Source organism: Juglans regia, chromosome 1, assembly GCF_001411555.2.
Source record: "Juglans regia cultivar Chandler chromosome 1, Walnut 2.0, whole genome shotgun sequence".
NCBI classification, from domain to species: Eukaryota; Viridiplantae; Streptophyta; class Magnoliopsida; order Fagales; family Juglandaceae; genus Juglans; species Juglans regia.
In genome coordinates, this window is record NC_049901.1 from 7,018,355 (window position 1) to 7,046,026 (window position 27,672).

General features: G+C 36.4%; 2 protein-coding genes across 9 annotated transcripts; one reads left to right on the plus strand and one right to left on the minus strand.

The window, feature by feature from the left end:
• Positions 1–1,593: 1,593 nt before the first annotated feature.
• On the minus strand, positions 1,594–19,829 carry LOC108988101 (AUGMIN subunit 5-like). Of its 2 annotated transcripts, XM_035690680.1 has the most exons (11): positions 19,109–19,829; positions 17,827–18,249; positions 17,003–17,122; positions 15,179–15,320; positions 14,470–14,646; positions 12,461–12,670; positions 6,993–7,178; positions 4,235–4,394; positions 3,474–3,669; positions 2,868–3,000; positions 1,594–2,177 (listed from the first exon to the last, which is right to left on the minus strand). In XM_035690680.1, exons 1-11 carry the CDS (start codon positions 19,627–19,629, stop codon positions 2,046–2,048), a joined length of 2,400 nt encoding a protein of 799 aa, XP_035546573.1. In that variant the 5' UTR covers positions 19,630–19,829; the 3' UTR covers positions 1,594–2,045. The 2 variants fall into 2 exon arrangements, with proteins under 2 accessions (XP_035546573.1, XP_018816764.2); XM_018961219.2 differs by lacking the exon at positions 17,003–17,122 and having other exon boundaries at positions 17,707–18,249.
• A 1,271-nt stretch (positions 19,830–21,100) lies between these two features.
• On the plus strand, positions 21,101–27,418 carry LOC108988103 (E3 ubiquitin-protein ligase At3g02290-like). Of its 7 annotated transcripts, none has more exons than XR_001995620.2 (6): positions 21,108–21,363; positions 22,152–22,536; positions 23,392–23,815; positions 24,804–24,913; positions 25,054–25,151; positions 25,242–25,340. XR_001995620.2 is itself a non-coding variant. In XM_035694522.1 (6 exons), the coding sequence occupies exons 3-6, from the start codon at positions 22,417–22,419 to the stop codon at positions 26,882–26,884; spliced, it is 690 nt and encodes a 229-aa protein (XP_035550415.1). In that variant the 5' UTR covers positions 21,108–21,363; positions 21,771–21,835; positions 22,152–22,416; the 3' UTR covers positions 26,885–27,418. The 7 variants fall into 7 exon arrangements, 6 of the variants coding, with proteins under 6 accessions (XP_018816767.1, XP_035550414.1, XP_035550415.1 ...); XM_035694522.1 differs by lacking the exons at positions 25,054–25,151; positions 25,242–25,340 and adding exons at positions 21,771–21,835; positions 26,849–27,418; XM_035694520.1 differs by lacking the exon at positions 25,054–25,151 and adding an exon at positions 21,771–21,835 and having other exon boundaries at positions 25,242–25,339.
• The last annotated feature ends 254 nt before the right edge of the window (positions 27,419–27,672 follow it).

Here is a 27,672-nt window from a genome sequence, read left to right on the forward strand (position 1 = left end):
TGAAGTAGTGCCACTAACAACTTCATCAGCCTAGAAAGCTCGATTCTTGTCCCCTGCATCTTTTTTTTTTGGACAATTTGATGGCCCAATTGTCTTTTCTTCAGATCTAAAGAGAAAAGAAGGATCTTGAGGATCCAGATTTCTCAAAGAAGTATGTCCAAGTTTCTCATTGAGCTAGGATTTTGTGTTTGGGAGGTGAGATGAGAATTTTGTGTTTTATTTTAATGTTTAAAATATTATGTTTTAGTATTATTATTGTATTGAGATTTAAAAAAGTTGAATTGAGATTTGAAAAAATTGAATTGTTTATTATATTTTATATGGAGATTTAAAAAATGTGTAATAATGAGATGAGATGAGATGAAAATTTTATATCTTATTCCACCTTTCAAATTTACCCTTAGGTAGTGTTTGGATGTTGAAGTGAGTTGAGTTGAGATGATAAAATATTGTTAGAATATTATTTTTTAATATTATTATTATTTTGAGATTTGAAAAAGTTGAATTATTTATTATATTTTGTATTAAAATTTAAAAAAATTATAATGATGAGTTGAGATGAATTTGAAAACCAAACAAAACCTTAATCTCTCTTATTTTTTCAAAACAGAGAATGGAGGAGAAAGAGACGGAGAGGAGATGGTGATGGAACATGTTGAAAGAAAGAAGATGCTAAGGAAACCTCAAAAGGACGGATGGTTCTGTCCGTAGTCTGAAAGAGACGCCTGGTTTTCCTCACGGGTTTCGAAAAGATTGTCAATTGGTCACGTCACTTCTTCACGGGCGAGTTTAGAAACATTCAGCTATGTGGGCTTTCATGTCTCTTTGTGGAATCTTTCTATTCAATCTTCCACGTTTGTTGATAAGCACCAACCATTGGTGTCGCGTACGAAATTGTGAATGACATTAGAGTTTTGGGGGAGTGAGTTTAACAGAGTAGGATTGGCACATAATATTCCCCAACTTGCAAGGTACAAAATGTGGATAGGTATCGCAATTTTGCTACTAATTGGAAAGTCATGCAATTTGTCCTCCTAAATTAGCCTCTTCTCGCCTCGCCTCTGAACTTATATCATCTCATAATTATAATATTTTTAAATTTTTATATAAAATAAAATAAATAATTCAATTTTTTTTAAATCTCAAAATAAAATAATATTAAAAAAATATATTTTATTTTATTCAACTTTTAACTTTAATCTCAACTTATCTCATATACGAAAACAAATGAATGCATTATATTGCTTTTTTATTCACTTATCTTTTATGGATACATACAGGATTTAATAGCCTTACAACTAACCAATCATTCCAGAGGATTATTACTTATGGCTGAACTGACGAAGGAGATGCATGAAAGCCACTGGCTAGAATAACTCCCGAGGATCAGCATGGACCATGCCAATCTAATGTGAAGAAAGATATACAACGGATTGGTCCATGCACACCCTAAGATGCATGGACCATGCCAATCTGTCATCTTGGTCTGTGTTAGCGTACAGCCTGTTGTGTGCTCCATCCAAAACTACGTTGGAATCACACATATTTTCCTTGAAGAAAAGACGCATTTATTGTTCACGAGATGTTTCCACGAGTCAGAAAGGAGACGACAAATCTTGGATTGAACTCTGGTCCAGAAATGAGTAAATGTAAGAAGCATACATGTACAGCCCCAAACAGGGAGAATAATCCACCCAAAACCCAAGAAGTACGAATAGCCTAATGATACAAAACATCTTCCCGAGGAGGAAGAATCATCCTGTACAAAGTTTAATGCGAGAAACGATTAAAGATAGATCTAGCTGTGCGTCAAACTACAAATGAATACAAAAGCCCCAACTGCCATCTCACCCCAAAACAAACCACACCAGGAAAGATGTTCGGAAACAGATGCTTCCACGTGCATCCACTAAGTGTGCCCAGCGCAGCACCATGCTTCCAGGGCCGCAGTTCACATGTTGACGTGAAAGTGGGAAAAAATTATAGGCACAAAGAGAGATAATATCGAGTAGTGTCTTGCAACATTGCATCCTAAAGTATTTCATTCACAGGAGCTCCTTATCATAGAACGCAAGAAGCTGCTGCTTCACATGATTATGCCAAGCAGCAACATTTTGGCCATCAACTGTAACCCAGTCAACAACAGTTGATGCTGGCTGCTCCCACCACTCATCAAGCTGCAGTGTCATGTCAGAGTACAAAGATCTAAGTACTAAAAAAAAAAAAAAAAAAAAAAACGATGACAAAAATTTGGAAAGGAAATCAAGTGATCATATGAACATGGTAGATGTTGGTACCAGGAAGATAGCTATAGTTAATGATACACACAATGAGATTGATCCTGTGATGTTACCCTCCAACCCTTGTCTATAGAGGATGGAGATGCCACTTGGCCCAAGAACAATTGACTTAGAATACGAGTCTTGCATATCACTTGCAAATAAGTAACAAACAAAGCTATTGCCTAGGCATAGGTGTCAACCTCTATCAATTGACCTAAAATGATGACCTGGAAATTAGACTTGGGAATGTTGAACTTCAGGAAGATATGATGAAAACAGTATCTCATTGATTTTTAAGGATAAACAGGAAGGCTAATGAGTGAATTTCGAAAGTATCCTACTTAGAAGTAATCATTCTCTTTTGCTTGCCATGGACATTTGTATGTCATCTAAATTCTACAGACAACACGATTGGCATGCATCAGATCCAAAGTAGACCCCATGTACACACATGAACACGTGGCATGACCTCTGTTTCTCAACTAATAAGAACGGGAGAGAGAAAAAGGGGGGAATTCACCACACAAAACATACAAGAAGGGTTTAGTAGAGACGATTTAACTCTAGTCAAGGTAATTTACTCACCAACCCCCTGACGTATTTACAATCTTCAAAGGACTTTTGAGCATTTAAAACTGCCGTCTTAAGCTCAGGCAACCATTTCTCCATGACAGATTTTTCTTGTTCAGCAGCCAAGTTCAAACAGTAACTTGTTGTCCTGCATGATGAAATCGATAGTTCTAAAACAAATGATCTAGTTCACGAGATTAGAAAATATAAATAAATATGAGACTCAATCAACCTGTTAGTTTACATGGTGTGTGTGTGTGAAAGGGAGAGAGGGAGAGAGAGAGTCACAGATAATACAATGCATATGTGATCTTTCCCAAGTGGAATGGCTTGATCATGTAGAATGATTTCCATGATGGCAGTGATATATGCCAGGTACATGTAAACGAAAGGCAAAGAATGTGGAATAAATAGACCCTAAATGCATCTCCTAAAAGAAATACATCTCAGCAATAAGTTGTAACAGCCAAAACAAATAACACAAACCAGATCAGTAAAAGATCTTGACTAGTCATTGGTGGTTCAAATGAGATTCAAAAGTGACTGACTTCAACGAGGGAGAAACTGACAGAAAAAACAAAACAAAATAAACATTTCTCAGCAAGAAAACATATTCATCACCTTTCATATTCTTGTTGAGCACGATAAGAATGGTTCAGCAAAGCATGACCACTTTCAACAAGTTCTTGACGTATATGAACCAAATTTATTGCCTTTGCCAAGTCCTCCAGCACACTAGCCTCGGAACCGCGGAGTTTCAAACAGAATTCAAGGGACTCCAATACTGATGCTAAACTAGCATCTGAGCCCTCCAAGCCTAATTATAGACCAAAAGTTATAGTCCATGATTAAAACATGAATCAGTAAGGAATGGACATAAACCAATCGGGTGGGCATCCCACACCATACAAATAATCTAAATCAGATGACAGTTATATAACTATAAAACATAGCAGGTCCCGTACCCCTTATTTTTATGAAAAAACAAAGTGAGGTTTTCATTCTGTTGAGATTGGTTTTTAATTTGCTTGTAAGTTTGGGTTCTTAGTAAAATTATAGGGGAAAACATCGTCCAAAGTCAGCAAAGGTAGAACCAAAAATTGAGCAAAGATAAGAGAAGAACAGGTCCAAATGAAAATTTGGTCAATGTTAGTCCCCAAGCAAATGAAATTGGTTTAAAACTCCTGAAAAAATATAAGTTTAAATTACCAGGAACTCATTTACCAAGCCATTCTCTAATTATTGAAAGGAAATCTCTTTCCTTATTTTTTTTCCCTGTTTTCAAGAGAGAAATAATCAGGAATCAAATTACCCAAGGAGGTGACTGGTCCTATTATGTAAACCATGACTCTAGCATTATATGTCGATGGCCAAAAACTCACCAGCAGGATATTGAAGTGCAGCAGAAACCCGGCATATCGATGGAATTGCAGATAGATCCCTAGCACCAGCTTTTGCAGTCAATATAGCAGCATTCTTTTCTGCAGCAGCAACTGCTTCAGGTCCAGTGGATCCATTAGCACCCATGGATTCCAAGAGTGCCTGATGCAAAATTACTGAAAAAGTAAGTCCAACAGTTTACAGATGCCAGCTGTTGCAAAGGAAACTTTTTATTACCTCTAAAGCATAAAGAAAATTAGAATCCAAAAGGTATGAAGTTGCAAAAGCATGGCAAGCACACTAGAAAGTTGCACTATCCCAGACCATTATGTCTAAGGGGAGATCTATTTGATTAGTCATCAGTATATCCATTCACATTAGGCCGTGACATCATTATCAACATCAGACTTGAGTGTTACCATTTAAAAAAAAACATCAGACTTGAGTGTTAACAAATGAAACAGCTGACAGAATTGTACATATGGCATTCAAACCATGTACAACTTCCCATTGAATGAAGGGTTTAGAGACCTCCAAAAGAAACAGGCAATTTGCTGCAGGGGACATGGTAAGTTTCTTAGTATCATTCCAATCTTCTTGTGCCACTCAATTTAAAATGAGGCCCCAAATTAAAACTCTTTAATAAAAGTATTTAGCAGGTCAAGGAGTTACAGTAATAAATTATTGTTGTTGATGAGTCCCACAAACATTAAGGTGTGTACTTGGTTTTAGGATTACACACTGGTTGGGCGTCTTCATCCACTAGCTTAAACATTTAAGTTGTTCCGCATCATCATCAAGTTCCATGATATTATGTGGAAGAGAATGTGGGTGGGGGGGGGGGGGGGGGGGGGGGGGGGTTTAGTGTTTATGTTAGAAAACTTGATAAACAAGTTTTAGTTGGCATAAGTGAGGGCATTTTCTTGAGGAACTCTGATCTTCCACGAGTTTTAGTTCGCATGTTGAGAATAGACAAGTTGGGCCTATTGGTCCTTTGGCTCAAATAAGGTTACTTGTGTGTAGATAATCCATGGATAGATTATAGTCTTACTTAACACCTTGTCCTTGTCAAAGGAGTATGATGTTTCAATGCGGTTTTCCGCCACCATAAACGAGGGCTTTTCATCAATAAAATTATATTTCTCTTAATATATATATATATATATAAATATATATATATTTTTTTGATAAGTATATATATATAAATATATATTTGTATATTTATATATATATATTTGGTCCACTTTGCATCTTTTTCATTTCTGTTGGGCCAGCACAGAATGAGGTCCACATAGGATTGGAGTGAGCTTGGTGATGGAATAATAAACCGGTTGGATCTAGGGCTGTAATCGAGTCGAGCCAAGCTAGTCTTTGCCTTGCCAAGCTCGGTTCGATTCAAAATATTCGAGCTTGAGCTCGAGATTTTTGTTTATTCTTTGTTCGAACTCGACTCGGTAAGCTAAATTCCCAACTCGAGCTTGAACTCGTCTAAAAAACGAGCTTGAGTCGAGCTGAGCTCGAACTGAATTGTTTATTTTTTGAATAAAATTTAATAATTAATAAATAAGATTAATAAAAAATAAAAAATCTAATATTGAATTTATACAACTAACAAGTAGAACTTCTATTGAATTATAAGATTTTAAAAATTTATAAATAATTAATATCTAACTAGTTGATATTTATCCATAATAACAATATATTATATGCCTACATAAATTATTAATACATACACACATAATATGATAGCATATATCTATTTCATATATGGTTCTCACATACTAATATATGAAATTATTAAATCTTATCAACTAATTATTGGACAAATTATAAAATATAGCTATGAATATATTCAATATATAAACATAAGTAACTAGGTTACACATATGTATTACATAATTAAATATATAACATATATATTATATATTTAATTATAACAGTGCTATGCTTATATTATTAGCTAATACATATATATATATGTACATATACATAGATGTATGGATATAGTTATCAATATTTGAATAAGTTTTAATCGAGTCGAGCTAACGAGTCGACTCGGGCATAAACGAGCGGGTCTTAACGAGCCTTAGCCGAGTCGAGTCGAGTTTTGTACGGTATGTGTCATTTACTAATTGAGCGGGTATCTGCTTTCACGGGCGAGCTTTTTTTTCACGAATCGAGTTCGATTCGAGTATTAACTGGGCAAGTACCGAGCGGGACTATCCAACAAACTGGTTCAAATATAGCCCTAGTTAGACCTCTAGATCAACTAGCTTAAGCTTTGGGGTTGTGGGAAGATTCTACAGTCACCATCAGCTTAAGTGTATGAAAAGAATGCAACTTTGATGTGTACATGAAGGGGCATTAGCAATCACTAGCACTAGGGCAGCATTTAGAAACATAGATGGCACCAGACACGTCCATCCTTCCTTAATATGCAGCACCTCTTGATGCATATATCTTTCTTTACAAAACACTAATCCTAATTATATTATCATAGATTAACATGAATGCTTAATGAAAGATAAAATAATGAACAAATATTAGTAATCCTTAACCTCACGTGACAAATAATTGATTCTTCAATAAAATATAAGCCTGTTTACTTCCATCGGATTTGAAGAGTCAATTCTCAACCACCACCCACCCACAAATAATAAAAAAAAAAAAGGATCAAATAGCACTTTCTCCGCTCATATGAACAGGGAATAAATGGTTAACCAAATCACACAATAACATGTTCTATCAGAGTTCACAGACCTGTGGGGTTGATGGAAGCATGTAGAGACTATTATCTGGACTTCGATAGAAAGCAGAAACTTCTTTATCGATAAGATCTTTTGCACTATTTGAAATGTCCACAATGACTGAGCATGCTGGAATTATAGTGCCTGATGCATACTCCCTTGCAGCTAATGGCTGCTGACTCCAGAATGTGGCAGCATCCTTCAAGGTTAATGTGATCACATTAAGAATAATCTTATGAAAGAAAAAGAATTTATTACTTCTGTAGCTTAAATTAAATAAACAAAGACCCTGAATGCCAAAGTAAATCCATATTCAACTTTCACTACAGAAAGATATTCTTTTTTATCAGTCACTAAATAAATGTATTGTCAAAGATACTTTTTCTTTTGATAGGTAATCAAGAAGTTTTATTCATAGAAATAAGCAAAACCCAAGTACACATGGAGTATACATGAGAAGCACCAAGTTAGAGTTTACAATTGAAAGGAGAAAATCATGGACATTTAGCCCATTACAAACAATGGCCCCTACCCATAAGAACAATGATTTAAAAAAGAGAACTTTAAACTCAGCCATTGTTCTCTCGCAATCTTCGAAGCTTTTATCATTTCTCTCTTGCCAAATATACCAACACATACATATAGGACCCATTCTTCAGATGGCTGCCACTTGTAAGTTAACTCGAAGGACTCTCCAGCTTGCAAGGAAGTCCACCAGTCTAAGAGGCATGACCCATGACAATCTAATTCTCGCGAAAAAACCATATGTTCTAGCCACCTTGCAATGTAAAAACAAATGATCTACTAATTCACCATTCTTATTACACATACTTTTTTTTTTTTGATAAGTAAGAAGTTATATTAATCCACGTAAAAAGGCAATGCCCAAGTACACGGGAAGTGTACAAGAAAAACCTAATTACAAACTACGCACTACGGAAAGTAGCGTAAAAGTCATTAAAATTCCTCCCATTCAATACAATAGAAGAAGCCCAAAGCAACAAAGTGTGATAAAAAAAGGCCCTAAAACTATCCGGAGAGCGTTCCTTATTTTCAAAATATCGGTCATTTCTTTCATTCCATGTGCACCACATTAAACATAGAGGTACCATCTTCCAAGCAGCTGCAATATGACAGTTGCCCCTAATCCCTCTCCAACATGACAATAAATCCAAGACTCTCCTGGGCATCACCCATGCAATACCAAGCCTAGTGAAAATGTCATCCCATAAAGCCTTGACTATTTCGCAATGTAGAAGTAAATGGTCTGCTGATTCACTGCTGTGTTTGCACATAAAGCACCAATCGGTTAAGTAAAGGCCTCGCTTTTTCAGTTTATCTATAGTCAATATCTTCCCATGGGATGCCAACTAGCCAAAAAAGGCAACTTTAAGGGGTGCAATGCTCCTCCAAATGCTCTTCCAAGGAAAGGCATTGGTGGGATGAGCCGTCAAAAACTTGTAATAAGAGCGAACTGAAAATTTCTTGTTCCCAGTGAGTGTCCATATTAGTCCATCTTCCCTACCTGCTTGTACTTTCATTGCGTATAAAACATTGTAGAAATCAATAATGTCATTTAACTCCCAGTCTTGTACAGCCCTAGAGAAACTCACTGACCAATGAATAGAATTTGCAGAGATGCTCATATTATCAGCCACCGAAGCATCCTTGTCTGACGCAATCCTATAAAGCGAGGGAAAAGCATTTTCCAAGGCCACATCGCCACACCAGATATCATGCCAAAATCTTATGCGCGTGCCCCTTCCCACCTCAAATCTGAAATTACCGAGTAGGTCTTCCCATCCATTTCGAATGAATTTCCAAACACCCACCCCATAGGCCCCTCTTACTGCATTAGAGCACCAATCTCCCCAAATACTCCCATATTTAATGTCGATGATGCTTCTCCAAAGAGTGTCCCCTTCCTTATGATACCGCCATAACCACTTTCCAAGTAGAGCCTTGTTGAAAATTCTTAGTTTTCTAATCCCCAAACCACCGCAAGACAAAGGGGTGCAAACTTTATCCCATCTAATCAAATTGAATTTTTTCTCATCTTCTAGCCCTCCCCACAAGAAATCACGGAAGATCTTTTCCAGTCTATTTGCCACCCCTGCAGGTAAAGGGAATAAAGATAGAAAGTATGTTGGAAGATTAGAAAGTGTGCTCTTAATAAGCGTGATTCGGCCGCCTTTAGACAAGTAAATTCTCTTTCAACCTGCCAGTTTACATTCAATTCTCTCAACAATCCCATCCCACATTACCTTAGATTTGTGGGGGGCCCCCAAAGGAAGTCCCAGATACTTTATAGGCAAGAGTGACACCTTGCAACCCAAAATGGCAGCCACTTCACTTAGATTGTTAACCAAGCCAACTGGAACTAGCTCGGACTTCGATAAGTTCACTTTAAGACCTGAGACAGCTTCAAAACACAGAAGGAGGGCTCTCAAGGAGCGAATCTGATCTGGGTCTGAGTCACATAAAATCAACGTATCATCGGCGAAAAGGAGATGTGTGACTGATAAGCTTTCATGCAAGGAACTACCCACGGAGAAGCCCGAGATGAAACCCCTATCCACCACCCCCTCCAACATTCTACTCAGTACATCCATCACTATAATGAATAACAAAGGAGATAGAGGGTCCCCTTGTCGCAAACCCCTAGAGCTGCGAAAGAAACCTTCGGGGGTACCATTGATCAAAGTGGAAAAACTAACGGTTGTGATACAATGTTTTATCCACTGACACCATCTTTCCCCGAAACCGTGCCTGCCCAGAATGTACAACAAGAAATCCCAATTGACATGATCAAATGCTTTCTCCATGTCCAATTTACACAAGAGACCTGGGGTGCCGCTTCTAACTCTAGATTCCAAGCATTCATTAGCAATAAGAACGGAGTCTAAAATTTGTCTTCCTTTAACAAATGCACTTTGTGACTTCGAGATGATCTTCCCCATAATTTCACTTAGTGGCTTCGCAAGAACTTTTGATATGATCTTGTAAACCCCGCTCACCAAAATTATGGGCCGGAAATCATGTACCTCCACCGACCTTGCCCTTTTCGGGATAAGGGCGATGAAAGTGGCATTTAGGCTTCTCTCAAATTTCATGAAAGAGTGAAATTCGAGAAAAACTTTCATAAGATCATCTTTAATAATGTTCCAACAAGTTTGGAAAAAAGCCATTGTAAAGCCATTGGGGCCCGGCGCTTTATCTTTAGCCATCCCGTTAAGCACACTTAGAACCTCATCCTCCTCAAAGGACCTCTCCAACGAAGCTGCACTTGCTTGATCCATTGAATCAAAATCTAGTCCGTTTACATTTGGTCTCCATTGATATTGCTCCGTTAAAAGCTTGTCATAAGAATGCACAATGTGATTTTTTATCTCAACGCTATCAGTCAAAACCCTGCCTTCCGAATGTAGGACCTCAATAGCATTGTTTCTATGATTAGAATTAGCAACTCTGTGGAAAAACTTTGTACATCTGTCCCCTTCCTTCAACCAAAGGGCTCGAGATTTTTGTCTCCAAGAGATCTCCTCCATAAGGGTGATTTTTTCCAGCTCAGCTACCACTACCATTTTCCTTACTTTTTCATCCTCCGAAAGAGTCCCCCCCACTTCTTTTACATCAAAATGCTGCAGCTCTTGAGAAAGAGTGGATCGCTGGTCGTTAATATTCCCAAAGACTTCCAGATTCCATTTTCTTAGATCCTTTTTCAAAGCTTTTATTTTCCCAGCCAAAATGAAACTAGGGGTGCCCGTGAGTTGATAGGAGTTCCACCATGATCTAACTTTCTCCGAGAACCCATCAACCTTTAACCACATGTTCTCAAATTTAAAATATCTCCGTCCCCCGTGAAGACCCCCACAATCTAGTAAGAGGGAGAAGTGATCGGAACAAAGTCTGGAAAGTCTTTTTTAGCAAAGGTTGGGGAAGTGGACCTCCCAAGAGGAAGAGACAATGAACCTGTCCAACCTAGACCAAGCCCTCCCGCCATAGGAAGATCAACCAGTTCCAACTCAAAAATAAGAGCTGAAAAATCCACCATGGCTGGGCCCATGTTGGAATCCCCTGATCTTTCACTTGGAAACCGCGTGACGTTGAAATCGCCTCCAATACACCACGGGATATCCCACCAACTACACATACCAGCTATTTCATCCCACAGTAGTTGTCTTTTATTATCAAGATTTGGCCCATAAACACCTAAGAAATCCCAAACGAAACCATCATCAACATTTGAGAAAGAGCAAGCTACTGAAAATTCACCAACGAAATCCTCCACCAAATTGACTACTCTTTTATCCCACAACACTAATATGCCCCCTGAAGCACCCTTAGAGACAAAGGTGGTCCATCCCACGTAAGGGCAATTCCACAAGCTTCTTATTAATTGCCTATCAATATACTTCAACTTAGTCTCCTGCAAACAAATCACATCTAACTTCCACTCCCGTAATAAGTTCTTTATTCTCAGGCGCTTGTTTGGATCATTCAAGCCCCGAACATTCCATGAGAGGATCTTGGGCTTCATGGACTATCGAGATTCACCCTATCATTGTGTCTTCCCCTACTCACGCTTCCTTCTCTTGCATCATAATTAATGGAGCAAGTAAGCCTCTTGAGTTCCCTGTCTTTTTTAGCAGCGGATTTAGCAAGCTGTGGCTGTCCTGCTTCTATGGCAATAATGAGGGCTTTAAACTGTTCCTCGTAACCTTCACATGAGATCCCAAGGCAGTGTCGAAGAGCATCAACCTTTTGTAATACCCAATCAGATTGTAACACATACAACACCAGTCCAACACCATTACCCGGCGTTTCCTTAAATTATCAGTGGTGACCAATGATGTCCATACAAAAAAAGCTGCTTTTGAAGGAGCTTTCGTCTACCATATACTATTCCATGGGAACATGGTCATTCCAGGGCTCGTTAGAACTTGGTAAAATGATCTGGCAGTGAATCTACCTTTCTTGGCGGGGCTCCAGTTCATCTTATCGATGTTACCCTCTATCATGCTTACGAAAAACAATGCTGCATAGAACTATGTGATAAGCTCCAACTGAGAGCTATCTTTTTGGGAATAAGACTTCCAAAGCCATTGATATACTTGGTACTTGGGTAGCATCTAAACATTTTGGGTTATAATTTCTTGAAAATCTTGCAATTTTTTTATCACTTCCTGCCTTAAATTCCATCACCAAAGATGCAGCTATTGGCTATTTACACTAATTATGGGAAAAGTGTGGCATTACATTGAATTACATTTAATCATAAGACTGAGCTTAAAATAGCAGTTCTATTGACAGCGTACATCTTTGACGACCCCATTAGAAAAGTCACAAACTTGCCTTCTTAAATGCTCTTTAAAAATTAAAATAAGGGCTCCAATTTTCATAAGAAAAATGCCCAAAAAATGCCTCCATGCACAGCATTAAGTAGCATTTTACAAGAAATTTGAAGTTGAGATATCTTACCATGTTAGCCTTCAGAAGAGCAGTATATATGGTTTCAAGTTCGGATCTACGAGCATCAAACTCTTCAATCTTCTTCCATTTCTTTTTCAAAGAATCTTCAGCTTCTTTCCTCTCCGCACATAATGTATTCAAGCGCTGTACTTCAGCCATTAGTGTATTCAAGCTCGCCCTCAACCCAGCAGCTTCTCGTTCCTTTGCCCAAACTTCAAACTGCACCCACAATTTTTTTTTTAAAGAATAGGAATGTCAACAAGCTCAAACAAAGCTCCTCAATAAATCCAGAACATTATTTATGATGCAAAAAGGAAAAAAAAAATGTCCAGCACTTAAAACATCCTTTAAGAGAAGGGGAGAGAGAATGGTACGTTTGTCAAACTCTTACCCCATGTGTCACATACTTTCTGAAGTTACAGCACAAATGACAAGTATTATGCAAGCTTACGATGTTTTTAGATTGGAAATCATGTGTCATTCAATTAGATTATTGGAACACAGTAAACGGAACTTCAAGTCACTGTATTAACCAAGGCGCTGAAAGTTTCATAAACACAAACTTAAGACAAGATCCAAGTGTTTCGAAATGTACCTCAAGGCAATGATGTAAAGAGCCAATACAAGAAGCCAACTGGTGCATGTGTTCTAGGTTGTATCATTATTTTTTAAGGGAAAAAAAACCAGAAATGTTTTTAAGAAAGAGAGGACAACAGTTGGCATGGAAGAGGATTTGGAGGTCCCGGGTGCCTACTAAAGTAGCTTTCTTTGTTTGGATTGCCGCTCTTGGGAAGATCTTGACTACGGACAATTTGAGCAAGAGGGGAATTATCGTGATGGATTGGTGCTATTTGTGCAAAAAACAAGGAGAATCTGTAGATCACTTACTATGGCATTGTGAGGTCACAAGGGGGCTATGGAATGAGATCTTTAGAAGTGGATATTGGGTAATGCCTTCGAGGTTGGTGGATTTACTGGCTTGTTGGAAGGAGATTCAAGGTTGTCCTCAAGTGGCGACAATGTGGAAGATGATCCCGTTGTGTATCATGTGGTGCTCATGGTCGAAGAGGAATGAGAGATGCTTTGAAGATAGGGAACGCACAATGGCAGAGCTTCAGAATTTATTTTATGCACACTTTAATGCTTTGGTTTTCAGTCATTGTACTTGATGGAAACAATGTCCATGACTTTCTTTCCTTAACCTAGAATGTATTTAGGTGTCCTTCTATATACTTTCTGTGTACACGGTCTATGCCTATTTCATTCGTATGAATAAAATCTACTTATTACTTATCAAAAAAAAAAAAAAAAAAGGGAGAGGACAATAGAAACAAGGATACCTTTTTTTATAAGTATCCTAACTCGCCATATAACATGGCCCTAACAAGGATATCAGGAATTTAAGAAGGATAGTTTGTAACACTCCAATCCCACACACGAAAATAAATGACTCTAGAGTGGGTAAGCTTCTTTGAAATTCCTATGCAGTCACTTATAAAACCCAGTTTCATCTAGTAAGTAACCATTTTGGGACTTACTAGATGAAGGTAATCATGGGTGTGGCTACTTACCAGATGAAACTGAGTTTTATAAGTGATTATGGGGAAAGGGCATTGGTCTTGGCGGTATTTATGTTACAAGTGATTATAGAGTTAAGAGAGCATGTTTTAGATAGGATAGAATGTAGCAAACAATATGTGTGACCGACCCCAATCAGTTGCTGAGGATTCATAGAGGCAATCCAAAGTCACTTGGGACAAAGCTTCATGGATTTGAGTAAAACAAATTATTTTTAACAAGCAATGAGGAAGAACAAAGACACAAGCAAATGACCTCTAACTCCTTATTTTGTAACTAGGTGTATGCTGTTTGTATACCTCCTGTGTACTTGGGCTATGCCTAGTTACTACTTTCAATAAAATGTTATTTTACTTATTATAAAAAGTTAATGACATCTAACCACGGCAATTATCCATCCATTAAAAGGAAACTAAAACCCGTAAGATCAACGGACTTACCTCGAATTGCCTAAGACTGCTCATATTCTGTGTGGCACCTCCAACACCAAGTGAATGTGAAGAAACCACATCACTACTTCCATGCAGACGTTTTACAAGTTTTTGAATTAAGTCACTTGCTTCAGCAGCTTTATTCAGTGCATCTTCAGTAGCCAAAAATTGTTGAACATGAGCTTTCTAAGAACAAGAAAACATACCAGCATGAATTAAACAACTTCCCAAAGACATCAACTTAGTAGAAATCAGAAAATAAAAATAGCAAAAAGTAGAGCAAGCAAATTTAATCAAAGCAGTCTTTTAGAAAAGGTAAGAGTCTGGACCTGAAAACCCTTTTTCTAGGACACGAATGAGGGCTTTCATTAGGTATGAAGGAAAACAAGGAAATTTATGCTTGATACATTGAATCAAATATCGTTTTGATAAGTAAAACAAATAAAAAATAAGGATTATTATCGAAAACACGTTCAACTCACTATGAGAAAAGTGGGAAAGTATGAACATGATTAGAAAAGGAAATATAACTTCTGTTTTATTTTATTTTATTGGTAAATAAGATTTTATTGAAGAAAAGGAAATATAACTTCTTATAAAAGCAGGTTGCAGGTAGAAAATGAAAACATGAGTCAAGGCCCAAAGAGAGAAAAACATAATTTACAGATCAAATGATGAAGCCACAAAGTAAAATTAAAATGTAAAATAAACAGATAACCTGTCTTTCAAGAAGTTGATTTTGAGTTCCTCTAGAAGGTATATCTCCTCCGATCTTTCCATTACCATACAGCTGATAGTGTAATGCTGAGTTCACATCAGGAGAAGACACATCCATAACTGTATTGTTCTCATACTTGTACCTATTAAGAATAAAAAAATAGTGGCCCATTAAAAGGTGTTTACACAATGATAAAGAAAGACAAAACCGATGAAACTCCCCCACGAATGACGAAAATAGATAAGAGACTAAAACCAAGTTTGACCTTGAATAGAATGTTATGGATAAATATTTATTTTTTGGGTAAGATTCAACCAGGCTCACAAAAGCAAGTTTTTTTTATTACCACCGTTTTCAGCAGTAGTATAAACTTATTGGAAACAGTGACTACTTTTATTTTTATTTTTATAATTAATAAGAGATTTTATTATCAAGAATAGGCACAGCCCAAGTATATAGGAAGTATACAAAGGAAACACCTACTACACTCCAGAAGCAGGAAAAAGACAAAAACGGATTCAGTACATTATCATCATCCCTTACAAAAATTCTAGCCCACAAACACAAAGTACAAAAGAAAAAATTCCGAAGTTCTCTGAGAGAATGCTCTGTCTTCAAAACATCTCTCATTCCTTTCCAGCCAAATACACCACATTAAATACAAATGAATCATATTCCATCTGGCAGCTACACATTTCCTTCCATCAAAACAACATGCAAGAAGGTCCACAACTTCCTTTGGCATCACCCAATATAAACTTGTCCGACTCAAAACCTCATACCATAAAGACTTGGCCACCTCACAATGAAGAAATAGATGATTTACAGATTCACCATCCTTCTTGCACATGACACACCAATCAACAATGCACATACCACATTTTCTAAGGTTATCCGTGGTCAAAACTTTCCCTAGAGCAACCATCCCACATTTTCTAAGGTTATCCGTGGAAACAGTGACTACTACAAGAACAAATGAACTTTAAAACTGAAAAGTTTACAAGATAGACCCCACGTCCACTAAAAAGAGTAATGAATAAAAAATATCACAACTTAGAGGTTAAAAATAAGCCTTGAGACAAATAAAGCTAATGCATCTCTCTTGGCTAAAAGCCTGTGTCCAACTTTCTGTACCTATTTACCAAAGAAAATTAAACATCCAGTAAAGAACCCTCATGCAATGACTTTTGAAACATCAAACCCTGATATACAACACCCTGATTCTTAAAGCTCTGCTAAAATCAATAAACAAATCCTTCGCCTCTTTCCAGTAGCACAACTCTCATCTAATAGCATAAACTATGCAACCCAGAGTGGTATACGAAAAGGAATAATAAAGCAATAATGGGGGCAATTTTAATTCAAGTATCACGATCCTTTGGAATCCAACTAAAATTTCATCCTTTCTGAACGGTAAATGATAATTTTATTGAAGGTATAAATTAAAATTTCATTTTTATAGCGCATTCTAGCTCTCAAAACCCTCACCAAGAATTGCTGTAAATGTGGTAGCTTGTAATGAAACATAAAAACCCCAATGCAACCAAGTTAGGTCAACCATTAAAAATTGAAATGCTTAAGTTACTTTTCTTAAACAAGGTTTCCTGAGGAGTGAGCCAACTAATATACTTATTTCTCGAACACCATAAATAACCATTCAAGAAGACCTTGTACGGATTATTTTCTCACAGAATCCTACACTGAACAGTCATAGTCAAACCTTGACAAAGTAGAATGAAGTGTTGGGAGATTCATTTGAGCACAAATAATTTTTTTCAATAGGTCATATGAGCACGGATACAAAACAAGACTGCATAATAATACCTTAAGGTTTCTGCATCAGCTCTAACATCAATTTTCTCAATTTCTCTAGAAATCAGAGTTTTAAGCCGTAAAGTGTATGCAGTGATTGCCTGAAGCAACTGAGGAGGACTCTTCAAGCAACTTGCAATAACAGTCCTTCGCCTCTTTCCAGTAGCACAACTCTCATCTAATAGCATAAACTATGCAACCCAGAGTGGTATACGAAAAGGAATAATAAAGCAATAATGGGGGCAATTTTAATTCAAGTATCACGATCCTTTGGAATCCAACTAAAATTTCATCCTTTCTGAACGGTAAATGATAATTTTATTGAAGGTATAAATTAAAATTTCATTTTTATAGCGCATTCTAGCTCTCAAAACCCTCACCAAGAATTGCTGTAAATGTGGTAGCTTGTAATGAAACATAAAAACCCCAATGCAACCAAGTTAGGTCAACCATTAAAAATTGAAATGCTTAAGTTACTTTTCTTAAACAAGGTTTCCTGAGGAGTGAGCCAACTAATATACTTATTTCTCGAACACCATAAATAACCATTCAAGAAGACCTTGTACGGATTATTTTCTCACAGAATCCTACACTGAACAGTCATAGTCAAACCTTGACAAAGTAGAATGAAGTGTTGGGAGATTCATTTGAGCACAAATAATTTTTTTCAATAGGTCATATGAGCACGGATACAAAACAAGACTGCATAATAATACCTTAAGGTTTCTGCATCAGCTCTAACATCAATTTTCTCAATTTCTCTAGAAATCAGAGTTTTAAGCCGTAAAGTGTATGCAGTGATTGCCTGAAGCAACTGAGGAGGACTCTTCAAGCAACTTGCAATAACAGTTCTAACCTCATCAGGTATTTCACCATCAAAATCGAAGCCTAGCTTGGCTGCTTCCAATTGAGGATTCAAATGGATACCACTCCCTTCATAAGCAGGAAAAGAATTGCGTATTTTTTCAATCATGTGAGCTGCAAGAGATTCACACGCCTTTCGAATGCTTCTTTCCCGATTGGTTTCAATAAGAATCATGTCATCTGCCGATTTACTGCCCCTAACAGTTGAATAAACAGCTTCCTTCTCACTGTTTGCACTAAAGCTGTTAAATACTTCATCTGAAGAGTCAACATTTAACCTTTGGGCATCCCTTGCTTGATTGACATAGTAATGAAGACGTTTGTGATACTCTGCAAATATTTTTGCTGCTTCGTCACATTGTTGCTCATAAGCATTCAACATCACTTCCTTGTGCCTGAATTATGTGTGAGAAAATATGAGCTATGTTTACACTGATAATTAGAATACATCAATCTTGTTAAAAAACCATTCATCAAGCAAAATTCATTCACGATAGAAGGCCATAAGTTGCATAGATAAATGCGGTCCACACAAGTCAAACATATATATTTATAACCATAACAATCAGATTTATTCTCGAGAATGCAACCATGCAACTTATTCTTTGCTAAGCATCTAGAATCAAGTTTTTGAATAAAATATAGTCGGATCAGTAAAAAGATGATGACTAGTCTAAAAAGCAGCCACTAAATTTGGTATCGTGATATAATGTGAGTGTTCCAGAATCAATTTACCAGAAACAACACTTTGATGTTTAATTATTGAAAATCAATTACTCATAGAGTAGGTGTAAAAGGCCATGAAGCCGATTCCCATGGTCGCAGTAAGGCTTTGTTAGATCGAGTTTAATTAACAAATTATGAATATACAATGGAAAAAATCGCAGTTATATCATTAATTCACTCCTCAAGAAAAGGCCAACTCGATTCACTGTGTAGTAATTCATCACTATGCAGCTCATCCACTTCAAGAAACGACACAGCTCCTGCCAACTAAATTTTCATCTTCAAAATATAAGAAATCTCAGTATTAAAGTTAACTTTGCAATTCGAATAACTCCTTTGCAGACGGACAAATATACATCAAATGCCACAATTTCCTTAGCACTAATCCACATTAAAACACCGCATCCTGCTATCATATTCCCATTTCTTTCCACGAAATTCTCGTAAACTAAAACATAGTGTAGATCACAAAAAGTAAACAAAAGATAGAGAACTGAACACTGCCATCGGTTTTCCGAGTGACCGAACCTGTAATTGGCACGCTCGTCAAGCATCCTCTTCCGCTCGGCCTCCTCCCTCGAAACCTCAAGCATTTTGGCCCTCAAATCCCTCCTCTGCCTCCTCAAAATATTCCTCAACCTCTCCACCTCCTTCGCCGACGATTCCCTCTCTTGCAACGCCGCCTCCCTCGTCTCCGCCACACCCAATCCTTCCTCTACGGCCACCTTCTCCTTCCTCCTCCCTCTACTCCTACCTTCCTCTTTGCCACCGCCACCGCCACTGTCGCTAGCACTGCTATTGCCGCCACCGTGAACCGTAATGTTCCTCCGGATGTTCTCTACCGTCTTATCCGACTTCACGCGGGTTATCAAGAAATTCCAGACAGGGATCATGTTCCCACGGGAAATCTTGCGGAGAGATTCGATCGAGGGCAACTGTGACTTGCCACTCGAGGCGCTGTACGGACCCAAGGGTCGGTACCCCATTTCCTTGTGGAGCCACTCAAGAATGGCCTCCGGTTGGGCCGCCGAACTCGAAGAGCTCTGCATTTCTTGGTGGAAAAAGAAATGACCTAGGGTTCCAGCGAGGTCTATGAGCTCTGCATTGTGTAGATAAATTAGGTTTTCTGGCCGGCGAAGACAGATGGCCGAGGATTCAAGGAACTGAGATGAACTGCAGATTCGTAATTTTGGTTTGCAACTATACCATACACACTGATTCTGACAGATTAACTGCCAGTGATAATGCCCAAAATTCAAACCCCTATATTAAAAATGTGCATTATATATATAAATATATATATATATTTATTGAATTAAGCTCATTTCATTCGGACATTGAGATGAAATAATTTATAAATAATAATAATTAATAATGCGAGGAGTTAAGATATCCAAATTGGTTCTTAATAAAACTAAAACTCAAAGAAAATAAATAAATCATCTCCATCCTAATGACAATTGGTAATGAAGAAAGGGCAGAAGCCATAGGATTTTTTTAATAAAGTTTTTAGATATAAGTCTTATATTTATGCACATTATTTTAAAAATATAAGAATAAAAAAATAAAATCATATATTTTTAAATGATTTACAAAGTGCGAAGTTTCTATATAATACAATTTTTTTTTTATTATAAAAATAAATTATAGGATTTGATATTTTATACAATATATATAATAATTTATTTATTCACTGTTTCATGCCACATTGAGTGATTAAAATATTATTGTTTGATTTTTAAGAAACCATCTACATTTTATTCTAAATGAATATAATCTATCTCTAGTTAAATAAAATGGATCATATCCTGCCGAATTTTAAATTTATAAATTTATTTATAGTTGGACTAACTATATACGTATAATTATTTTCATAATTTTCTATACAATTATGTTTTAAATTGAGAGTATTTTTATAAAAGAATATTATTTATTTATTTTATTAATTATATTATTTTATAAAAACATCTTCCATCTAAAATCAGATTTGGTAAAAAAAAAGGTTGAACGTGTATTATAAACCATCCTTCCTAATAGAATAGCAGTACCATTATACGATCAAACAATGCTTAATTTTTCTTTGTTCATACCATTTGACAAAGAAGTTTCAATATTTTAGATTTCATTATTCATTTTAAAAGCTTATATATATATATTTAATTAATACCAAATAATTTACAATATGATATATAATATCACACCCTTTTCGAGCTTAAACTATGAACAATTCAGAATAATTTATTTATTTATTTGGTGTTGACTATCCAACCAAAATGACTTTCACAAATAACCCCACAATTCCTATAAAATGACGGCCATGCCACTTTATCAAGATGAGCCAACATAAATATAATGCAAAGTGCCATGTCTTTTTCCTGAGTTTATGACACGAATAATGTTAAAAAATTTAAATAATTGCAATATGCATAATATAATTAATAAAATAACTTTATATTTATTATTTTTTTAATAATAGGAACTTTATGTTAAGTTTTCTTATTTAATTTTCTAAAGTTGGATTATATTACTCCACCCACCGGTACAGAGAGAGAGAGAGAGAGCGCAGCTAGCTTTTGATTCTCACAGGTTTTATTGCTGAAAAATCTAAGCATGCGCACAAAAACGCACGGAACCCATATTTACGATGATTTCAGGAGTATCTCATCCGGTTCAATCCACCAAATTTCGTAGTTAAGTGCTTCTCCGTCTCTGTTTTCCTTCAAAGACGAGTAAAACGTAATAAAGAAAACATCTTTCTTCTCTTTTCACGCAGCTTCCTAGAGGTACTTCTCTTACTTTTCTCTCATCGATTCCTTTCTCTATTAACCGTGACTTGCTGTTTTCGATTATTTGGTTGTGAGTGTGATTTGAACCTTCTGATTGCTAATATGTGATGATCTCCAATGGGATTCTCTTGTTTCGTTAGATTTTGCGTGTTTTTATAGGTCGATCATTCTCTTAAGATAGGAATTATCCTGGGTTTTCAATGCTATTTGTTTTTATTTTTATTTTTTCCTTTTTCCACAAGTCTGTATCTTTTTAGAGAATGCATGTGTTTGGCTTATTTATTTGTCATCTGATTGTGCAATAAGCATGATAATCGGCTTTGTTTTTTGAGTGAATTTTCCTGTTGGCTGATGTTCTACTATTGCTTGCAACTAAAGGAAATAATTTTTGGCTGAATTTGAAGGGACGCATGACAAAATTGTAAAATTTGAGACGGCGTAAATTGTTACTTTTTGGTAACTTTTTCTGGTAATTACATCTTTCTATTTCATATTTTCCCCCTTTTGATTTACATATTTCACATCAATTGTTGGTTTGTCGCGGCTGCTACTGAGCACCAAAATATTATTATGTCATATATGTAAATCTGTCGCAATAAAACAGAATATGATGGCAATAGTTGGGTTATTCTAGGAACTGGGGGAGCTCTGATTGCATCATTAGTGAATGCCGTCTGGGTTCTCTAAATTGTATTATTTTGGTTATCAATCTAGTTCAAGGACAGCCTTCTCAGCTCCGTACTGCATTCATAATTGTTTAACGCAATTATTTTCTTTCTCTACAGGGTAAGAAATTAGCCATAAGTTACCCAGCAAAACCACAAAGACATTTGTGATTTTTAAATAAAAGAGGAAGGGTACTGGTTTGCAGAGGCTTAGTACTTCTGCAAGCCGAGCTTCCTTTCTCGCTCTTCATATATCGAAGTACAGGTACTGCTGTAAAAGCCTCTTGTTCGTGATGCTTGTGCATATGACAATTGGTATCTGTTGATGAGAATGGGGAGTTTCTGTGGAGATCTTAAGTGAGAGAAAGAGATTGCAGCTGGCATAATGGGTGCTGTCTGTTGCTGTTTGAATTCTGAGAGTTTTGAAGATTATGTAAATCCAAATAGTTCTGTATATAGGAACTGTATGTGTCTCAGTTGCTTTATTCAGAACCTTTTAAATGTGGTATGTATATAAGGCTCCTGTTTATTTTCTTTTTCTTTCTTTCTTTCTTCTTTTTTTTTTTTTGCTTGAATTCCATTTTTTGCCTAGGTTATATCTATTTGAGTTAGAAATTTTACATTCAAAACCTAGAGTTCTAGATCTGTTGCACAATTCAGATTTTCCCCCTATGGCTTTATACTCCTGTATTGGTATTTTTGTATGTTCTCACATTCTCTACCTCAAGACTATATGTGCAATCATGCGTCTGCAGTCCATATTTTTAACAATCAAGAATCCAGCATCGTATATATCAATGGGGTCACCCACACGGGGAAGATTTTTGCTTTTATTGCACTAGTCTTGGTGCTTGTATGCTTTAAAGTATGGAGCCAATTCATCATACGAAGAATGAGAGACAAAGGGAGAGGAGTGTTGCAGATGGCAGATGAGGCCTTTGCACTATTAAAAAGCGATCTTAGTGATTCAGTGTGGACACATTAATTTTGTAGCTTACAAAATTAATTTTGTGAACCGCAAGTGCTAGGGAAATTTTTTATTGTTTTATCCCCCAACCCTTGTCATTTTGCATCCAGAACTGATGCCATGCTTGCTTGTTTGTTTGATGTATCCTATTTAAAGTTTGTTGAAAGACATGATGACCTGTTAAAATGTACTTCTTAATTCTCATTTTAGGAATTCCTCACCTGCATTTTTCAATCTGATTTTGTAGGTCAGGCTTATTTCAGTACCATTCCATTGTGAAATACATATTAGTCCTTAATCACTCGCAAAGATTTTAATGCTAATCATGAGAATAGTCCCTTGTGTAAGCATGTATTTTTCTTTTAACATTTTGGATCTTCTCGTTTTCTGTAGTACACCTCACTATTCAGAAGAGGGGAAGTGCATTCCCTCCCTTCGTCTATTCAGGGGACAGCATCTATGACTTCTGCAGCATCACTGGACAACACTCTATCTGACATGTATCGCTCTCCTCCAAGGCCCTTGCCTTACGATGCAGACCCCAGATATTTCCGCTTGCAGCGGGACGGACTAGTTTCAAGACGTGAAAAGGGCTCGAGTCATTCACACGAGGAGACAGAACCTCTAAGAAGTGATGTCGATGTAGATGCAGTATCTTTAAATTCGGGAGACAAATGGAGTGAATCTCCCTGTGAAGATGGATCTAAAGAATATCGTTCTAGGTCCTCACTTAAGCTCTCACAAGCAAAAACTATGACTGGAGTTGGGAACATTTATACATCAGAAGATGAGGATGTCTGTCCTACTTGTCTTGAAGGTAAAATTGTTTTCTTACTTTATTTTGGTTCCTTTTTTCATTGTAGGAAACCGATAATTCTTTTGATAAGTATTGTGGGAAACCGATACTTGTGGTACCATTCTTGTTAATTTTTAATATATTGGATGGCAATTGATGCAGAAGCGTGTTAACATGTGCTAAGGCTTGATTGGGCAGTAGTGAGTGTTTTTATTTATTTTTGTAACTCCTTCTTGCAGAACCAATGTTTCATGGGGTTCACCAAGAATTAAACTGGTGTCATTTCAAGTTTGTTTTATGATTTGCTGGGAGCTTGAGCATTTCATTCTTCACTCATCCTCACTTTTCTAATTTTAAATATTTGATGCATTTGTATTAAGAAAGAATAAAAAATGCTGAAAATTGCATCTCTGTGGTCAAGAATGCCAGAGAGAGTGTTGACTAATTACAGTTAAAAAAAGCCTTAAAAAATATTACCCTAATTTTTTAATAAGTATATGGATTACCTGATTAGAATTGATACTTTTGAAAACCTAAATACTAAGATGTTAAAATGTTTTCTGTCATTGCTATAATAAAAATAAAGTTCTATCCATTATATGTTTTGGTTCCATGTTGTCCCAAACCGCATATTACATATATAATGGCAAAAGCAGCACTTTCTGTGAAGCTGGAAAATGAGATATGCTGAATGAATGGTTCCATGCAGTTTACTTCTCTGTCCATATTTCTTTGCTTTTTAGTTAACTGGGCTTGAAGGTTGGAGGCAAGGATTTGTTGATTACAAAGCAGTATTGATCAAGGGTAATAAATAGTTTATGTGGTAATCTGGAAATCCTGAGCAGCATTTTGTGTTTATGTGTTTGTTATAATAAATAGTTTAATTAATTAAAAAAGAACAAAAGAAAAAAAAAATCTGTAGGTTAATTATCTTTGAAACTGTACTCTTATGAAGTACATATTTTGAGGCGTAAAATCTCATGGTTTTAAACTTACATTTGCCATGCAGAATATACTCAAGAGAACCCCAAGATACTGACAAAGTGCTGTCATCATTTTCACCTTGGTTGCATTTATGAGTGGATGGAGAGAAGTGAAAGCTGTCCAGTTTGTGGCAAGGTATAACTTTTCTTGTATGTATATTGTTCATATCATTCATACATATGTACATGGTTATGTATACAACTGTCCTAATTGCTACAAATGCCCTTTTTTTCATAAAATTGTTTCTTTGTTGTATATTTTGCCTTCAACGACAGGAAATGGATAATTGCTCCTAGTCTACATCATATGGAATTGAAGTGCAGATTTGTCTGGATCCTGTCACACCAGTTTCTTTTCTTTGTTAGCATAGATGGTAGATTGTTAATTGACCAGACCCATGTCACTTGGTAGATTTCTGTTTACATAATTAGATCTATCTTATTAATTACATGGGCTTTTTTAGATGGACAAATACTGCTGCATGTATGAAACTTTTGGCTGCTGATTTCATCCCATCACTTCAAGGCAAAAAGTTATAAATACGTTCACCTATCAAAAAGGTATATTTTTTTTTATAAGTCCTATAAAAAAGGTATATATATGAATAAAAAATCAAAACTAGCCCCCTTGGAATTGTTTTCAAGTTGCAATACCTACAAAGTTTGTTATATGATTGAAATGTAAAAATCAGTCTCTTGAAACTGTTTTCATATTCAAATACATGCAGTAACACTTGTCTATGCAAAAACCCCAAGTATCTAAAATATGAATCCAAAGAATTTTGGGAAAAATAAATCTTGCATCTTTAAACTACTAGAGATTTTACACTTCACACTCCAAACTACCGAAACTGACATATTGCACCTTCAAACTACCAAAAAGATGCAATTTGCATCCTCTATTAAGATCCAACTGTTAAGATTGTGCTACTTTTAATTTTTTGACGGTTGGACGATGCAATGTGTCAGTTTGGTAGTTTGGGGTGCAGAGGGTAAAACGTCTGATAGTTGGAGAGTGCAAAGTGTGTTTTTCTGTAGAATATTTCTTTTTCTTGTTAAGGTTGATTTTCTTCTAAAAAAGCCTGTCATGAATTAATGTGTTTGTAGTGGCCGAACATTGTGTGCGCCTTGGTGGGTGCATATGTAAAGGATGAAAACTTGCCATTTGACTGCATAAATGTTTATTTTTTCCCATTCTTATACACCGCGGCTTCACTCTCCAACCAATTTTCATAGGGGGAGGAAGTGCCATTTAAACCAAATGCATGGTGCTTACCATGGGTTTCGTTTCTTCTTGTTTTTATCTTTAAATCCTATTGGATGACTAAAATCTCTTTCTAGTATATATTTGAAAAGTAGTGGTATGCAAACAGTTGTTTTTTAATAAGTAGCATGCAAACAATTGTTTGAGTGATCCTTTTAATGTGCTTGTTCACATAGTTTTGGTGACTTGTTTCTTTACAACATCAAATAGTGGCCCCAAAATGCCAAGTATCATCCTAGATCCAAAATCTAAGTGACAGCAAATCCTACCATTATTTGAACAAGGACCCTTGAAATAGAATATTGCTTATCAGTTCATTAGATGGATGAATATTTTGTAGGTTGTTTGGATAAACTAATTTATGTGGGAAAAAAGTGTAAGAAAACAACCAGAACACCTGGAAACCAGAGTAAATGCTGGAAGAACCCTAGTACATTGAGGTGTATCACATTGCATGTGAATGTGAGGCATAGTCAGTTTACTGAGCTGATGATCAGACTTGTATGGTAGTCTTTTATGTGGTTAACAACTGGTCCGTGAAGCAAAGAAGTTAAGGTATCATGCTCATGGGACTTTCTTACTTTTGACTCTTGGAGGTTCATGCATACTAATGTGAATCCAAGTAAAATGGTGGCATGTAGCTGCATCAGTTCGTCATGCTTTACTGGTTTTGAATTGTAGATGGATTAGTATTGACTTAAGTTTTTTTTTTTTTTTTTCATGGAAGAATGAAAATGATGCAAAATGATGTAGCTGCCTGAATCTCTGCTCAATCTGACTTGGAATTCATTGGGTTTGCTTCTTTAGGTGATGGTATTTGATGAAACAACTAATCTTGATTGAAAGGTTTGCGTTGTGGAGGAAGCAAGCATCGCAAGGAGATATTGTGCATACCACAGATTAAAGAGTTTGTCATCCATAGTAAATATAAAAAATTGTTCTCATATCCATTGTTGTGAATACATTCCGTCTCAGATGTGCGTTGTTCACTACCCCTGGGTAACTTGGCAGTAAATTTCCATTTTCGTTGATTTGGGAGAAAAGATAGATAAAGAAATAAGATTCATTCAAACAAACGTTGAGCTACATGAAAGGCAATGAATGCTGAAGACAAAGAGGCCAAGACGAGTTTCCTCAAAGTGAATGGACCGAGGAGAAACATCTGTACTGACTCCTGTCCGGAGTGTATAGTTTTTGTTTACATTTTTACTTTTTGGCATCAAGGCGTTGTTGGTTCTAATTAAGCTTGAATATTGATTTGGCTTTAAATACTAAAGAAACAGGCACAGGGGAAGGTAAATTACACGGCTTAATTTCTGTTGCTAATTTTAGTCGCAACCACTGAAGTGATATGCATATGCTTTCTTTCTGCGTGTACAGCTTCTGTTTGTGACTTACTCCGACGTGATTAGATCAGTGGCCTTTTGCATCGGTCTGCATATTACTGTTTTTGCATCATTGCTGCCTTCTTGTAAATTCATAAACTTTCAAGCCGAAGGTAGGAATCAAATTGCATTTCCCAATACTCACTAACATACATACTGCAAGCTCGACAGAAACCAGCTTGTTTCTGACCCACGAGGGTAGAAGAACAAACAACATGTTGAGTATTTTGGAAATGCTATTTATCA

Bases quoted from the DNA above. Each gene is read 5' to 3' on its own strand.
- LOC108988101 (XM_035690680.1), bottom strand. From the start codon at position 19,629: ATGCAGAGCTCTTCGAGTTCGGCGGCCCAACCGGAGGCCATTCTTGAG. The intron at 4,395-6,992 runs GTCTGTGAACTC...ATTTTGCATCAG, and splicing joins TGCTTCCATCAACCCCACAG to GCACTCTTGGAATCCATGGG. The intron at 3,001-3,473 runs GTGATGAATATG...TTCATCATGCAG, and splicing joins GCTCAACAAGAATATGAAAG to GACAACAAGTTACTGTTTGA.
- LOC108988103 (XM_035694520.1), top strand. From the start codon at position 22,417: ATGGGTGCTGTCTGTTGCTGTTTGAATTCTGAGAGTTTTGAAGATTAT. The intron at 22,537-23,391 runs GTATGTATATAA...CGTTTTCTGTAG, and splicing joins TTCAGAACCTTTTAAATGTG to TACACCTCACTATTCAGAAG. The intron at 24,914-25,241 runs GTATAACTTTTC...GGGCTTTTTTAG, and splicing joins GCTGTCCAGTTTGTGGCAAG to ATGGACAAATACTGCTGCAT.